The 18400-nt window shown below is 41.2% G+C and overlaps 1 protein-coding gene across 1 annotated transcript in view; it reads right to left on the reverse strand.

The window, feature by feature from the left end:
• The window catches only part of LOC132379726 (VPS10 domain-containing receptor SorCS1-like), a 1404942-nt gene that overhangs the window by 93402 nt on the left and 1293140 nt on the right, over window positions 1-18400 (reverse strand). The window contains exon 17 of the mRNA XM_059948015.1: window positions 3116-3229. Coding sequence (XP_059803998.1) covers window positions 3116-3229 — 114 coding nt within the window. The remainder of the gene's footprint in view (window positions 1-3115; window positions 3230-18400) is intronic.

An 18400-nucleotide genomic window follows, 5' to 3' on the forward strand; every position in this document is an offset into this window, starting at 1 on the left:
TGTAATGTAGCCCCATTAATGTGGTCAGTTCCACCCGTAACACCTCATTGGATGCGTTCTCCAGCCTGTTCTACTGAGCACCGCCGTGACATTTTCCCTGACTAGTAAGACCACCCCTCCTCCTTTATCCCCTTCTGCTCTGTCACATCTAAAAGAACGAAACCCTGGAACACGTCCAGGTGTTTATCCGGCCTGTGCTCATCTGCCTTTCCTATGATACTTCTTGCATTGAAATATTTGCAGTTTAGGACATTTGTTGCACCAAGTTCAACCTTTTGCCTGAGGTCTTAACAACGTTTGTCTCCACAAACTCACCACTAACTCTTCTTGCACTCCCACTGAGCAGCATTAGCAAACCTTCCCACTAGGATATTAGTCCCCCTCCAGTTTAGGTGCAACCATCTCTTCTGTACCTACCCTGGAAGAGAGTTCAAAAATCTTATGCCCTCCCTCCTACACCAACTGCTTAGCCACATGTTAAACTGTATAATCTTCCGAATCCTGGCTTCACTAGCATGTGGCATGAATAGATGAATAAAGAGTGGATTGATATTTGCAATTTTCCAGTCCTCCGGAACCATTCTGGAATCTAGAGATTGTAGGAAAATGATTCTACGATCTCTTCATCTACATCTTTCAGAACTCTGGGATGCAGTCCTACTTACTGGTCCTGGTGTTATACCTATCTTCAGTTTTTTCAGCTTCCCAAGCACCTTCTCCTTGGTAATAGTAACTGCACTTACACTGCCCTCTGACACTTTACAATTTTTGGCATACTGCTAGTGTCTTCCACAGTGAAGCCTGACACTTATTGAGTTCATCCGCCATCTCTCTGTCCTCCATTACTACGTCCTCAGCGTTATTTTCCTGCACTCTTAAATCCATTCTTGCCTGTCCTTTACTCTTAATATATTTGAAAAAAAAACTTTTCTATCTGTCCTATATTTTTGGCTAGTTTAATTTCATGTTTCATCTTCTCTCTCTCAACAGCGTTTTTAGTTTTTAACACTAGTATTGTTTTTAACACTTTCCAATCATCTATTTTCCCACTAACTTTTGCTATATTATATGCCCTATCTTTTCCTTTTATGCTATCTACCACTTCCCCTGTCAGCCACAGTTGTCTCATCAAGCTTTTAGAATACCTCTTCATTTTGGGGTTGTACCTATCCAGTGCTGTCCGAGTTGCTCTCGGAAACGCTTTCCATTGCTGTTGTGCTATCATCCCTGCTAGTGTTCCCTTCCAAACAACTATGGCCAGCTCCTCTATCATCCCTTTTCTCTACTCCACACATCTGACTTTATTTTCTGCTTCTCAAACTGCAGGATGAATTCTCTCATATTATGATCATTGTCTCCTATGAGTTCCTTTGTCTTAATCTTTGTCTTCTTTTGTCTTCCTAATCAAATGTGCTTCATTACACAACATCCAATCCAGATTTGCCTTTCCTCTATTGGGCACAACCACAAGCTGCTCTAAATGCCATCTCATAGACATTCCCTATTTTAGGATATAGCACCAATCAGATTTCCTCTGTCTACCTGCATATTGAAATCCCCCATCACTATTGTAATATTGCCCTTATTACATGCTTTTTTCATCTCCCATTGTAATTTGTAACCTACATCCTGGTTATTATTCTGAGGGCTGCATATAACCCCTATTGAGATCATTTTACGCTTGTAGTTTCTGAACTCTACCCACAAGAATTCTACATTTTCTAATCCCATCTCACCTCTTCCAAAGGATTTGATTTATTTTTTAATCAAACAGTTTTCACTCAGTTTCAGTGAACCCCCCCCCCCCCCCCGTACTTCTGAAATCCAGTGTGTACTGGCTCAAAGCCATCAAATGCTTTGCATTCATTAATCTTTTTATTTCCTCAGTCATTCTCATGAACCTCCTCTGGACCCACTCCAATACTAGCACACTCTTTCTTAGATAAGGGGCCCCTTCTCACAGTACCCCAGTACTTACAACACAACAATATACTGGAGCAAGGATCACTGGAAAGAATTTGGTCTAGATTTTGTCATTTTCTTTGGCTTCTGTAAATTTTGCCCTGAACTGACAGAGAGAAGCCATTTCACCAATGCTTTGAATATTCCTGTGCTTCAATCCCAGTTGAGATGGAAAAGTTTACTACTCAAGGAGATCTGTGGACAGATAAAGCTGGCATTTAATAAAGTTTATCCAGGGTGTCTTCAGTCTGAGTGCCAGGATAACAGAACCAGAGGAGGATAGCAGTTTGTTAATGCAAGAGTAATCCACATATCTGAAGCAGCAAATACTTTTAAAGCCAGTAAATCTCAGAATTAAAAGCTAATGATGATTATGACCAGACTCCCTTAAAAACCTATTAGTTCTCTGAAATCCTAAGAGGGTGAAAATTTAATTGGCTTGTCTGGTCTGCGACTTCATATTCATGGCAAGCTGGTTGAACCTGAAGGGTCCAAGGAAGCCAGTTATATCAAACTGCCAAACATGCTGGGAGTATAGATTGCATCACAGTAAATTAGGTCACAAACTTGGAAACAGTGAGGACAGTGTGAATCCAAACCAGACACTTTCCTCAGCACATCCAGGCTGCAGTGGAGCTTTGTACAGCCATCGCAAAGGCTCTTTGCAGAAGGACCACAGTCTAGGCAACCAGAGGGGCCAAGTCAGATAGGGAAGCCCCTCAAACAATGAAATGGTGTCTCTCCCCAGGGGCCCACATGAGTGGAAAAGGTTCTAAGGTTTAAAAAGGTGTTAATATTTTTAATATAATAGCATATGACACAGAATGTTTTAAAATATATTGTTTTATTACAAATAAAAGTTTATTTTTGAAATAAAAATAAGTATCTCCACCAAACAGTAGCTGGCTTACCAAGGGCATTGACATTGGGCTTTGAATATGGACCTTAGCAACAATTTCTAACCCCCATAAGTAAGTTTGTATATTGATCTCAGAGAATGTGGCAATGCCTTGGTTTGCTGAATTTTCCTGTTCCTCCATGGAGAGTAAAACTGGAATGGGTTCCCCTGGTCTCTGTGAACATGATTTGAAGTGTTCTGACCATCTATGTCAAAGTGCTAACAAAGGAATTAGAGTCTCTGCACCATACTCACCCTGTGCTGTTGAGGTAGCTCTGTCCCATACTGCAGTCCTTGGTCATGAAGGATGGGTTGTACCAGAAGGCCGGTAAGCATCTTCCATCAGAGTGACGCTCATAGCCAAAATCACTATTGAAGAATGAAGAGAAGAGAGAAGAAGAGGATACACAGAGAGAAAATGATGACATAACACCTTTCCAAGTATATTCTTTGAAAATCCATCGATATTGGCAAGAAAATACAGGTCAGATTGCAATTTGAAATGGTGGCAGATTGAATTTAATCCTGACAAGTGCAAGGTGATTATGTTTTGCAGAACTAAATATGGTTCGGAATTATACATTAAATGCTAAGATGTTAAGCAATGTACCGAAGGACCTTAGGGTTCAAGTCCATAGCTCCCTGAAATTGGCAACACAAGTAGTTAGGTAGGTAAAGAATGCACATGGCACCTTGTCTTCATATGATCCAGCTCACTCCGTTCTCTGCATATTCATGTATCTACCCCAAACACTCTTCAATGCCACTATCGTACCTCTTTCCACCACTACCACCATTCTCTGTTTAAAACTACTTGCCTCACACATCTCCTTTGAACTCTCCCCTTCTTACTTTAAATGCACTTCTTTTAGGGCATGTGAGCATGGAGGAATGTGAAGCAGCAATGAACATTTTAATACTGAAACCAGCTTAAAGTAAAATGTCTAAATAAAGGGAGCAGAACACCTAAAACCTGTCAGTCCAGGTTAAGTGTACAACACTGAGAACAGAACAGGTGAGGGGGGTCTGTATTGAAGTTGGGAATAAGTGAATACAAGGTCTTTGCCATCATAGACCACCATGTGGGCTTAATAATGACACAAAATTTGTACGTTCTGATGCAACGCGCACTACCAGGCTCCAATTCATTGTCATAAGATTCTTGAACAGATCACTCTGAGTGGTAAAGATGATCTGTTGATAATCTCTTATCTACCACACTAGAGCTCTTGGACTTTAGTTGTCCACATTAACTACACTTTCTCTTTTTGTACTACCTCAATGTACTTATGTACAGAATGAGCTGTCTGGATGGTATACAAAAATATCCTTTTCACTGTATCACGGTACTTTTGACAATAATCAACCAATTACAGCAGCAACACAAAATTAGATAAAACCAGCTGCTTTTTTAGTGAACAAATGGGGATCTGCTGTTGGTTTTTTAAAAACTTTTTCTCTTCTGTTTTGGTTTGAAAATTCCCAACTGTCCTCAAATGTTATGAATTAGCTTGAAATGAAGTACAGCATTTTCCATTGAATCTTCAAAAACATTTTTTAAAACTTCACTTTGAGGGTGTCAAATCAATCAGCAATATTAGAGGTGCAGTAAAGCATCTGTCCTGTTTACTTTGAGTAAGGATTAACAGTGACCTAGAGTTGATTAGATCAACTAGATTAGTAGATTAGAGTTGATCAGCACTCTTGCCTGACTTCCCTTGCTCAGCTAGAAATTGGTTGCCACACAGACTCACACAAAATCAGTTCATCCAAATAATTGATGTTTTAACGTCTAAAAGAAAAGAAAAATCATTTGCATTTTAGCACTCTGAAATTCAAATACAAAATGTCGGCATACTCAGACTCTGTGGAGGAGAATCTGAGATAACATTTCAGGTTATTCACCTTTTACAAAAGTGTTAGAAAATATTAGAACAGAAACATAAGTTGATAGGATGGTTAAGAAGGTGTATGGTGTGTTGGTTTTCGTTAGTCGGGGGACTGAATTCAACAGCCGTGAGATAATGCTGCAGCTCTGTCGAAGTCTAGTTAGACAAACTCGGAGTATGTTGATTTCTGGTTGCCTTATTATAGGAAGGATGTGGAAGCTTTAGAAAGGATGCAGAGAATTATGTATTTTACTTGTTTAGAGATACAGCACAGAACAGGTCCTCTGGCACCACCCAGCAACCCACCTATTTAATACCAGCCCAATCACAGGACAATTTACAATGGCCAAATAACCTACTAACCAGTAGATCTTTGGCCTGTGGGAGGAAACCCATGGAAGAAATGGGCAGAACTTACAAACTCCTTAAAGATGGCTCCGAAATTGAACTCCAAACTGTGGAATGCCCCAAACTTTTTTATAACGCTACACTAACTGCTACACTACTATAGTGCCTAAGTGCCACACACATTTATTAGGATGCTGCCTGTTTTAGAGAACGTGTCTTATGAGGATAGGTTGAGCAAGCTTGGGTTTTCTCTTTGGAGCAAAGGAGAATGAGAAACAACTCGATAGAGGAGTACAAAATGGTAAAAGGTATTGATATGGTAGAAAACCAGAGACTATTTCCCTGGGCAGGATTGTATAATGTGAGAAAGCATAATTTTAAAGTGATTGGAGGAAAGATAGAAGGTGTTCTTTTACACAGAAGGTGCAGTTGCGTGGAATGTGCAGCCAGTGGTGGTGATAGAGGCAGAAACATTAGGACATCTAACAGTCTCTTAGACAGGTACATAAGTGAAAGAAAAATGGAGGGCCTTGTGAAGGGATGGAAGGGTTAGATTGATCTGAGTAGGTTAAAAGGTTGCCACAAAATCGTGAGCCAAAGGGCTTATACTGTGCTGTATTGTTCTACTGTATGTTCTAAATAAAATGAACAGGGGCAGATGAGAGACAGCTTTGGTAAAGCTTAGGAGAATGTGAATAATAGAAAAGTAAATGACACTATTATGATTTTGAAGCTTGTATTTTTTAATCCTTCCATGGCATTACTCCTCCCTACGTCTGTAATATCCTTAAGCTCCACAATATCAGCTTTCCTCTAATACTCAGCTCTTGATCTTGCCTGAATTTAATCATTCGTCATTTAACTATTAGCAGCCTTACAGCTAATCTCCAGCCCTGATCTTTTGAATTCCCTTCTAAAACCTCCCTAATTCACCTTTTTAAATTAAAATTTTTAAAGTCTGTCTGTTTTTCACACCCTAAGGGAGGAGGCAGTCAGCGCAGGATTGCTCTGTGGCCATTCCACTCACTAACAGTGATACCCCCTTGGATACTGTTGAAAAGTATTTTCTGTCGTTTCTGTCGTTCTTTCTGTTGTTGTGAGAAAGCCTCTCTGTGAGTTGAATTTATTGGATGACCATTGAATCATAGAGAGATACATCGTGAGAGAAAAAGACCATTCAGCTCACTGGGCATGTGCTGAATATCTGGCACCCATTTTCTCACTATCCTATGCTAACCCATTTATGCTCCAACATTCCCATCAACTGCTCCAAGATTCTACCACTGGCTTACACACGCAGGGTAATAATATTGGAACTAACCAACCTGCGTAAGTCTGGGATATGAGCAGTAACCAGAGCACTCAAAGAAAACCCACAAGGTTACAGGGAGAATGTGCAAACTCCACACAAATACCATCATTCACAGAGTCCTAGAGTCCTACAGTGCAGGAACAGGCCCTTCTGTCCATCTAGTGTATGCCAGCCTAGTCCCATTGACCCACATCTGGACCATAGCTCTCTACTCCCATCCCGTCCATGTACCAATCCAATGTTGCAGTTGAATCTACATCCACACTAGCTCAGGTAGCTCATTCCAATCACACCATCCTCTGAGTTTCTCCTTCAGGTACCTCTTAAATAATTCACTCTTAACTTTGTAGTCCCAAACAGTTTTAGAAAACGCCTGCTGGTATTTACCCTGTCCATACCCCTCAACATTTTGTACACCTGTATCAAATCTCCTCTCAAACTTCTATTTTGAATCAGAACCTAGTCAACTGTTCCCTATAACTTAGGTACTCAAATTCCAACATCATCCTTGTAAACTTAATCTAAACTTTTACAGTCTTATTGATATCCTTCCTGTAGATAGGTGACCAGAACTGCTCATAATATTATAAAATTCAGCCAGGGTCACTAGGAATGTGAAGCAGTAGCACTATTAGATGCAAAAATATGTCACACTCAGTCATCACTGAGGATATCATTAAAAGACTGAACAGATTTCACAATTGACGGAGCACTGCACTCATTAGCTGTCACTCTTTAGCTGGTAGTGTTGCTATGGAGAGTAGTTTTAATTAAACTGTTAAACCAAAGCATTCAATCAAACAAGCACTCTAAAGGCCAATGGAATATTCTAGAGGAAGGATTGTGTTAAAAGCACATCAAATGACTGAGATCAAACCAATCTTGTCAATGACGAAACTACCAACAAATGCTTTCAAACTTACATGATAAAAACCACTTGAAAAGCCAAGAGGTAAAAAAAGCATGTTTCAACTCCAGTATTATAAAGAATGGTTTATATGTCAGTGAGAGATAACATATTTAAATATGCGTCGACATCAGCTCAGCTCCAGCTTGACATTATCAGCTAAATGATGAGATTCCTGAGCTTTTAAACTGCAGAGAGATGCACATTTCACTCATCTTCCCTGAACAGGTTCAGCTGAAAGCCAAGCTGCCTGGAGTCCAAACAGATAACAGCATTCCAATAAACTTTACTAAACTCATCCTATTTTGTCAACTCCCTCTCATTTTTTTTATATATTATACTGAGCTATTGGAATACATTAGCTTGAGTCTAACAGGTAACATAAACATCAGTCTTTCTCTCACAGGACGAGTACATATTGAACCAGGAGCAACAGGGTAGAAGTCTCTTTTGGCCACAAGACATTTTTCCCTGGAACATACAAGAATGAGGAGAGATTTGATAAAAGTACACAGATGTATGAAGGTGTAGAAAGGATACATGGAAGCAGGCTTTTCCATTGATGTTGGGTGGGACCAGAGCTAAAGGCCATAAGTTAAACGTGAAAGGTGAAATATTTAAAGGGAACCTGGGAAGAACTTCTTCACTCAGAGGGTGATGTAAGTCTGGAACAAGCTGCCAATGGAAGTGCTCAATTGCAGGCTCAATTGTAACATTTCAGTGAAGTTTGAATAACTACATGGACGGGAAAGGTATGGAGGACTATGGTCCAGGTGCATGCCGATAGGACCAGGCAGAATAACACCTTGGCGTGGACCAGATGGATTGAAAGGCCAATTTCTATGTGTAGTGCTCTATGATTCTATGAATCTATCTATCTTGGGTTGCATCAAAATAGCAATTGTTACCTCTTGGATTCTATGGCTAGGTAAACCCACACAAAGCAGATGGAAAATGGAGGCTTAATTGCCCAAATTAAGGGCATAGTAAATAGCAACAATTATAAGGTATAAATACAGATTGGACCTGGTGACAAATCACTCTACTGTAAGCCAAGCCAATTTCTTATTCATTGAAAAATAAGTAGAAGAGCTGGAGAATTTAAGGGCAGATGCTTCGGGCGATGTCAATAGTTAAGCTTGCACAAAGGCTACAAACTAACATCAACTCAAATGGCTGACAATGAAGAATATCCTTTATCATTTACTGTACCTACAATCTGAATGTGCACTTGATAAGATCCAAGTTTTTCACAAAGGTTGACCTGTCACACAGTTGAGCCATTGATAACGGATATCAAAAGCACCTCAAAAATTTCTTTCCAAGTCCCATATCATATTAGCAACAAGAAGCCATTCAGCCCGGCAGCTCTGTGCTGGCGTAAACATTCCACTTGAGCCATTCTCCAATTCTTTTCCAGTGAGCACATCGTTAAATTCCTTTCTCCTTCATGATTTTCCAACACAAAATTCAACATTCCTGTTGTTTATAAACTCCTTGCAGGCAAGTCCCACTTTCTGATAGCTCATTGGATTGGAGAAACTCTTTCTGAATTTCCTGTTAATGGGTATCCTTTCTCCTGCCCTTAATTTGGATTTTCCTGCTACCTTTGCCAAACATTCAATGTAGAACTATTTTTAATTCAGAGGCACAGTGCAGTGACAGTCCCAAAGGGCCCAAGTTGCCTGATTACACCCATGTGACTAACCTACAACCGTTACGTCTTTGGAATGTGAGAGGGAACTGGAGCACCTGTGAAAACCCTGGTGGTCATGGGAAGAATGTACAAACGTCTTACAGACAGCAGCAGAACTGAACCCGGGTCATTGGTCCTGCAGTAGCACTATGGTAACCACTAGGCCATATAATGGCACTTAGACCACTAGCTGTTGGCTTTGTGCTGTTGTAATCAGGCTTATTATCACTGCCTTACATGACATGAAGTTACTTGTTTTTCAGCAACAGTACAGTGCAAAGACATGCAATTACTATAAATTACAAAATGTATAGGAGAGGACAAAGAGGTAGTGCTCATGGAAGACTCTGAGATCTGTTGGAGGGGAAGAAGCTGTTCCTACATTGTTGAGTGTGCTGATACTCCAGCAATTGGGTCCAAGCCATCTTCGTCAAGGACTCTCGTCACAAAACCAAACAGAACAGATAATGGCTAAGTGTTTGATACGGATGAGAGGCTTCTATGCTTTGCCTCTGGAGCCTGACGTTTCCTTTTCTGACAGCTGTTAAGGGTAACATGTGAAATAAGTTCAGGCAGGATCACCACCACCCCTGGGTCAGAGAAAACTGATTGCATGTTGTGCAAAACAAGACAGTTGTTTGAAGCTTTGGGAACAGCAAGTATGCCCAGGAGAGACAAGAACAAGAGAACAAATATAAATTATAGCCAGACAGGGGTGCATGTGGGAGAAGCTCTGCTCTGAATATTACTTATCTTGGGTGGGTAATAAATCTCAAACTGGTGAAGTGAGATGGATTTAATAGGACAAGTCAAATACAATCCTTGACAACAGACTGAATTCAAGGAACTAAATTATTTAATACTTTGAGTTGGCATGGGTACAGTCTGATGAAACTCACTGGGTTCTGTTGCTTTGAATTTGTAGTGCCATATTTCATCCAGATTGGGATGAAATATGTCCTCTGGCAAAGGGGGGTGGTGGTATCAGCCCATGGGTTCTTCCACCCAAGTGGAGTGGAGACGAATCAGGAACGTGTGGTGGGGATGGTAAAATGGGCCTCTTTGAGACAACAGAGTTGAAGGAATTCTCCACTAAGGAATTAGCGAGTTTCGGAGATAGGTACAGACAGAAGCCTGGAGTGTTTCGTGAGTTTCGGAGATTGGTACCGACAGAAGCCTGGAGGGTTTCTGGCTGCGTGGTTGTTGAGGATAAGGGATGGAGGGAGGAGAGGTGCCGGAGTGATAAAGCCTAACAGAGAGATGGGTGCTTTAGGGAGGCTATGTGATCAATAATGCCCTGAAAATGCTGTCTACTTCCCCTGAGCAGAACGAATCACTGAAGGATCGAATAGCAGCAACAATTACATTCAGGTATCCTTTTCTCTGAATGGGATTTAAAACCCCAAGCAGGATGGAGGACATTGGGGGGCACTAAAGCCCTTCAGCAGGGGGCTCTCATTACATAATTATACGGCTGTAGTAGTAGCCTGCCAGAGGATGCTGAAGTAACTTTTGACATGATAGGACATGTGATTACTGCGATGGCATCCCAAATAAAAGGGGTAGTGTTGTCTTTAATAGTACCAGCTATTGGTCATCCTATAAGTACATTGACTCAATTGTTACAAGACTTAGCATATGCAAAAGAGGATGCACATAGCCAGGTATGAAAGTTGGATAAAGAGACAGGGAATGGGGCATCCCTCTAATCTTTTTAGTGTTGCTCAAAGCTGGGGACCTGGAGGAGCAGGTAAATGGGGTTCGCACCTCCACCTTCTATGCAATGCGAAGGGAGCATTGCTAGGGAAAGTGAGAAAGAGAGGCCGGTAACTGGGAAGGGTCATTCTTCAAGACCTCTCCTGATAAATGCTCCTTTTGTCCTCTGCCAGATTCCTTGCATTCCATGTATAGGATTTCCCACAAAGGGCCATGGCACACCTTCCGCAGCAGTGGGAATCAGGGACTGGTTAGTGCCTTTGCACCTCATCATTGTTCGACCTGAAACCCTCTTCCCTGTAAATAGTTTGAATGATTTGAATGCGGAGAAATATGTTAGGGATGTACGTGTGCTGTCATGTGTGTACGTATTTGTGCATATGTGTGTGTGTGCATGTATGTACGTGTACTTTGCCTTTAAGAGACTGTGTGAGTGTTTCAGCCCAAAATGTTGAGTGTACTTTTTTCTATAGATGCTGCCTGGCCTGCTGGGATCCTCCAGCATTTTGTCTGTGTTGCCTGGATTTCCAGCATCTGCATATTTTCTCTTGACTGTGGATGAATGTGTTGGGCCCTGCCCACTTGCTTTTTCCTTCTCCATTGTTCTCTAAGTGTGCTATTTCCCTTTGGGAAATTAACAGTCTGTTTTAAGTTTTGCAATTCCATGCAAAGTTTTCAAAGAGGAGTACAGCCTGGGCTTTGTTTCTTGTGTTTTTTAGTCTGTTAATTTGTTTCTTTTTTTTATTAATCTGGATGTATTTATTGTATCTTAATCTGTTATTTTGTTTCTTCTGTTTAGTTTACTTGTTTACATGCAATCAGTTTTATGGATAACTCATATTTCACACTGGCCACGTGAAACCTGAGTTGATGGGGTAGAAATTTGGGCAACTTTATTCCAAATATGAGATGCCCACATCTCAGAGGGACTCTCAGAGGCATTTGGGGAGCAATTCTAGTCGTTGTGTTTTACATGTTTTCTAAATACCCAGTGGCTAATCAGGAGCAAGTGTATTTTAATCTCTCTGCATTACAGAATGACAAAGTGGTGGATGCTGACTTGGAGTGGAAGATCCTGTTAAACATTCCTGTGGATGATGTTTGAATTTGCACACTGGGTCAGATTGCTGAATTTATATGAAGACTCTTTACTACATTGCAGAAGGGTTGCTCTATTATCAATCCCTTATGCTGACAAAGCAAAAGACCATTGGGAGAAATTATCTGGCCGCTCGGGTTTTGGCTTTCTGTTTTGATGGGAGCTGGGAGGGAGTCATCTATTCTGGCCAACCTCGTCCCAGAGTATGCTAACAGCCTTAAAGATTTGAGCCTTGTAGCTCTGGTGGAGTAAATGCTTTCTCTATGTACCATGTGTGTAATTGGAAAGTCCTGACTCTGAAAGTGATTTCCCAACCTGACAGTGTTGGTGTAGGTGGTGTGATGAGCACAGGTACAAGGTGACAAAGTGGATGGCAAGTGTGAACAGGAACAGTATCCTGTGACAGCTGTGTCTATGCCAAATAGTGTTGTGAAAGATTCTTGATCGACTCTGAATGGCATTTACCGGATATGCAGTTAATAGGCTTTCCTGTATTTCCCACACGGTGCCGTATGTACGCCACCCCAGTGCCCTGGATGAGCACTGTGCCCAAGCTGGTCGGCATAGTGAGGACTTTTACACAGGAAGGATGGCCTTTCTCAACATGATATAACCAGACAGTCACAGGAACTGATACTGATGGCCTTGGATTACCTGCCCACATAGGAAGGTGGCACTTGTACTATTATCGATAAAGAACACTGCACCTACATTCCTGATGGGTCAGGGAACATCACTCATCAGGTTAATCAAATCTCAGAGTCAGTGATGAAGATTAAGTGGGGGAAGAGCTCATTGGCTATTAAACTCTGAAGAGTGGCTGGTGGACATTTGGGGCAAAAGAAGGCTGGTGGACTACTGTTGTATACTGGTGCGGATTACTGGATTTACAGTACTGGGTATTGTTTTATATGTAGGGAGTTAATGAAGGTCATACTATACTGAGATCAGATCGTCATGGTGTCGCAGCTTTTGAGGGGTGGTATGTCCTGTGTTCATGGCTTATCCTGTTGTTGAAAGCTGTTTCCATCATGACAGGTTATGTTAAAACTGCTGTTGCATAGTGTCAAGTTTCAAATCTCCTGGGTATAAAATAGACTGTACCAGGAGGCTTGCTCTCTCTCCCCTTTGTCTACACAAAACCATTGGGAAGGTATGTGCTCCTAACTATAGTAAGTGTCTGTTGAATATTTAATTCTGTATTTTTTGTAACTTGGGAGAACAAATGTTTGAAACATAGAAAACCTACACCACAATACACGCCTTTTGGCTCACAATGCTGTGCTGAACATGTACTTACTTTAGAAATTACCTAGGGCAGGTGTCGGCAACGTTTACCACTGAAAGAGCCAATATGGACCCATTTCCCACAGAAAAGAAAACACTGGGAGCCACAAAACCCATTTGACATTTAAAATGAAATAACACTGCATACAACGGGGTTTTTTTGGCCTTTATGCTATGTATAAACAAACTATAATGCGTTGCATTTATGAAATTGATGAACTCCTGCAGAGAAAACAAAATTACATTTCTGCATGCAACAAAAACATTTTGAACTCTGAAAAAAAGACGTTGGGTTGAAGGTTACTCCATAGTTAGCCTACCTTGGATCGAAGAGTTAAAAGAAAGCGCGCACTGGCGGGTGTCAGGCATTGGCAGTGGTGATGTATATTAATAGCGATAAAAAAACACGTTGCAGCAGTGTGCTACACACAGCGCTAAAATATGGACACTGCAGTCAAAGGTAACTTTATTCGAACTAAACAGCCTTGCTTTAAAGCCTCCCTCAACCCGTCCCCATGGGCGCAGATACTCCAAAAGACACGTACTCACAAACCCCCGTAGGCTATCTCCCTTAGCCGGAACGGTGGCTAATTGTGAGCCGGTTCGGATGTGCCAGGAAATGGGGTCTCCACAACGTTTTATTTAGATTGTACAAGATCACCATAATCTTCAAATTTCGAATTACATTTCAAAAACTAACAAACCACGGGGAGCCGCAGCACAGAGATGAAAGAGCAGCAGATTGCCGACCCCTGACCTAGGGTTATTGATAGCCCTCTATTTTTCTAAGCTCCATGTAATTATCCAGGAGTTTCTTAAAAGACCCTGTCATATTCACTGCTGCCAGCAGCCCATTCCACACACTCACCACTTCCTGAGTAAAAAACTTGCCCCGGACATCTCCTCTGTACCTACTTCCAAGCACCTTAAAACTGTGCCCTCTTGTGTTAGCCATTTCAGACCTGGGAAAAAAGCCTCTGACTATCCACATGATCATCATCTTATACATCTCTCATCCTCCACAGCTCCAAGGAGAAAAGGCTGAGTTCACTCAACCTTTTCTCATAAGGCATGCTCCCCAATCCAGACAACATCCTTGTAAACCTCCTCTGCACCCTTTCTATAGTTTCCACATCCTTCCTGTAGTGAGGTGACCAGAACTGAGCACAGTACTCCAAGTGGAATTTGACCAAGGTCCTATATAGCTACAACATTACCTCACGGCTGATGAAGGCCAATGCATCATATGCATTAACCATAGAGTCAACCTACGCAGCAACTTTGACTGTCCTATGGACTCTTACCCCAAGATCCTTCTGATCCTCCACACTGCCAAGAGTCTTACCATTAATACTATATTCTGTCATCATATTTGACCTACCAAAATGAACTACCTCACACTTATCTAGGTTGAACTCCATCTGCCACTTCTCAGCCCAGTTTTGCATCCTAACGATGCCCCGCTGTAACCTCTGACAGCCCTCCACACCATGCACAACACCCACAACCTTTGTGTTATCAGCAGATTTACTAACCTATGCCTCCACTTTCTCATCTAAGTCATTTACAAAAATCATGAAGAGAAGGGGTCCCAGGACTGATGCCTGAGGCACAACACTGGTCAGCGATCTCCATGCAGAATATGACCCGTCTACAACCACTCATTGCCTTCTGTGGACATTCCAATTCTGGATCAACAAAGCAAGGTCCCTTTGGATCCCATGCCTCTTTACTTTCTCAATAAGCCTTGCATGGGGTACCTTATCAAATGCCTTGCTGAAATCCATATACACTACATCTACTGCTCTACCTTCATCATAGTATGATCAAATTCACCCTGAAATTTGAGAAGGAAAAGCTAAAGTCAAATGTATCAGTATTGCAGTGGAGTAAAGGGAATTCTAGAGAATTTTCTACAGTTTGTAAATAAATGATTAATATGTAGTCCATGTTTTCTGTCTCACTTACCAAACCAGTGAACCTGCTTCAACATTGCAGTATGTGAATGGCATACATCATTATGCCACCACATCATATAAGGTCATAAGATATAGAAACAGAAGTAGGTCATTTGGCCCATCGAGTCTGCTTTGGCATTTCATCATGGCTGATTCAATTTTCCTCTCCTGCCTTCTCCCAGTATCCATTCATGCCCTGACCAATCAAGAATCTATCAACCTCTGCATTAAATATACATAAAGACTTGTCCCCTACAGCTGCTGTGGCAATGAATTCCACAGATTCACCACTCTCTGCCTAAAGAAATTCCTCCTCATCTCCATTCTAAAGAACTCCCCCTTATTTTGAGGCTGGTCTTAGACTCTGCCACCATTGGAAACATCTTCTCCGCATCCACTCTATCAAGGCTTTTCAACATTTGATAGATTTCAATAAGGTCACCCCTCATTCTTCTGAATTCTGGTAAATGCAGGCCCAGAGCCATCAGATATTTTTCATATGACAAACCGTTAAATACTAGAATCATTTTAATCAACCTCCTTTGAATGTTTTTTAGTTTCAGCAAACCCTTTCTAAGATAAGGGTTCCAAACCTGCTCTCAATACTCCAAATGAGGCCTCATCAGTGCTTTGTAAAGTTTCAATATTACATCCTTGCTTTTATATTGCTAACATTGCATTTTTCTTCATCGCTACAGACTCAAGCTGCAAATTAATCTTTAGGGGATCCTGCACAAGGACTCACAAGCCCCTTTGCACCTCAGTTTTTATGTTTTCGCTCCATTTAGAAAATTAGTCACTGCTTTCATTTCTCCTACTAAAGTGTAAGACCATACACTTCCTGACACTATTCCATCTGCAATTTCTTTGCCGATTCTCCTAATCTTCCAAAGTCCTTCTGTAGACTCTCTACTTGCTCAAGGCTACCTACCCCTACACCTATCTTCATATTGTCTGCAAACTTTGCAACAAAGCCATCAATTCCATCATCCAAATCATTGACATATAATGAAAAAAGAATCACAGAAACCCTGTGGAGCACTAGATACTGGTAGCTAGCTAGAACAGGCTTCCTTTATTCCCATACTTTGCACCCTACCAATCAGCCACTGCTCTATCCATGCTAGAATCATCCCTAAATACCACGGACTCATAGCTTGTTAAGTAGCCTTGTCAAAGGTCTTCTGAAAATCCAAGTACACAACATCAACTGATTCTCCTTTGTCTATCCTGCTTGTTATTTCTTCAAAGAATTCTAACAGATTTGTCAGGCAAGATTTTCCTTCAGGAAACCATGCTGACTACAGTCTATTTTATCATGTGCCTCCAAGTACCCTGAGACCTCATCCTTAATTTTTGACTCCAACATCTTCCCAATCACTAATGTTAGACTAACTGGCCTATAGTTTCCTTTCCTCTTTCAATCTCACTTCTTGAAGAGGGGAATGTATTTGCTATTTTCCAGTCTTCTGGAACCATTCCAGAATCTAGTGATTCTTCAAAGATCATTACTAATGCCTCCATGATCTCTTCAGCCACCTCTTTCAGAACCCTGGGGTGTACACTATCTGGTCCAGGTGACTTGTCTACGTTCAGACCTTTCGGCTTCCCAAGAACTTACTCTCTAGTAATGTTAACTTCACACACTTCATGACCTCTGACACCTGGAACCTCCACCATACTGCTAACGACTTCCACAGTGAAGACTGATGCAAAATATTAGTTCAGTTCATCTGCTATTTCATTGTCCCCCATTACTACCTCTCCAGCATCATTTCCCAGCAGTCCGATATCCACTCTCTCCTCTTACCCTTTATGTATCTGAAGAAAGTTTTGGCATCTTCTTTAACATTATTTGTTAGCTGAATTTTGTATTACATCTTTGCCTTCTCAATAACTTTTTAGTTACCTTCTATTGGTTTTTAAAAGCTTCCCAATCCTCTAACTTCCCACTAATTTTTGTTCTATTATATGTCCTCTCTTTTTGGCTTTTATGTTGGATTTGACTTCTCCTGTTAGCCATGATTGTGTCATCTTGCTTTTAGAATACTTCTTCTCCTTTGGGATGTATATATCCTGTGCCTTCCAAATTGCTTCCAGAAATTTCAGCCATTGCTGCTCTGCTGTCATCCCTGCCAGTGTTCTTTTCCAATCAATTCTGGCCAACTTTGCCCTCCTGCCTCTAGAACTCCCTTTACTCTATTGCAATACTAATACATCTGACTTTAGCTTTTCCTTCTGAAATTTCAGGGTGAATTTAATCATATTATGATCATTTACCACTAAGGATTCTTTTATCTTAAGCTCTCTAATCGATTCCGGTTCATTGCATAACACCCAATCCAGAATTGCTGGTCCTCTAGTGGGCTCAACCATGAGCTGCTCTAAAAAGCCACCTGGTAGGAATTCCAAAAGTTTCTCCTCCTGTAATGCAGCACCAACCCGATTTTCCCAATCTACCTGCATATTGACGTTCCCTGTGACAATTGTAAAATTGTACTCTTGGCATGCGTTTTCTAACTCCTTGTCGTACTTTGTAGACCACATACTTACTACTGTTTGGGGGGTCATTATATTACTTCCATCAGGATCTTTTTACCCTTGCAGTTCCTTAGCTCTATCCACAATGATTCAACACCTTCCAACCCTATGACAACTCTTTCTAATAATTTGATTTGATCAAAAATCTTATGCCCTCCCTCCTACACCAACTCTTTAGCCACATATTAAACTGTATAATCTTTCTAGTTCTGTCCTTACAAGGATGTGGCATGGGTAGCAATCCTGAGATCACAACCCTGGTGGTTCTGTTCTTTAACTTAGCTCCTAACTCCTTATGTGTGCATCTCACTAAAGTAAAACAAAATTAGAGTAGACATTTAATCCTCAGTTCTATGGTTTTCTTTCAATTAGTTTTATGTTTTGGAGTTATAAAATACAACAGTAGCAATGAATAAGTTTAAAACAAACCCCAGGCATCTACCAACAGTACCTGCTAAAACACAGCACATTTTTTCTTCATAAGAGAGAGAAAGAGAGAAGTTTGAGTTAAAAAAACAAGTACATAATGTCCACCACAACAGACAGGATCTCCTGGTTGCCACTCACTTTAACTCTGCTTCACATTCCCATTTGGATATGTCCATACATGGCCTCCTCTACTGCTATGATGAGGCCAAACTCAGGTTGGAGGAGCAACACCTCATATACCGTCTGGGTAGTCTCCAGCCCCTTGGTATGAACATTGAATTCTCCAACTTCTGGTAATTCCCTCCCTCTCCCTTCCCCCATCCGAGTTTCACTCTGTCTCCTCTTCTAGCTTCCTATC

Source organism: Hypanus sabinus, chromosome 22, assembly GCF_030144855.1.
Source record: "Hypanus sabinus isolate sHypSab1 chromosome 22, sHypSab1.hap1, whole genome shotgun sequence".
NCBI lineage: Eukaryota > Metazoa > Chordata > Chondrichthyes > Myliobatiformes > Dasyatidae > Hypanus > Hypanus sabinus.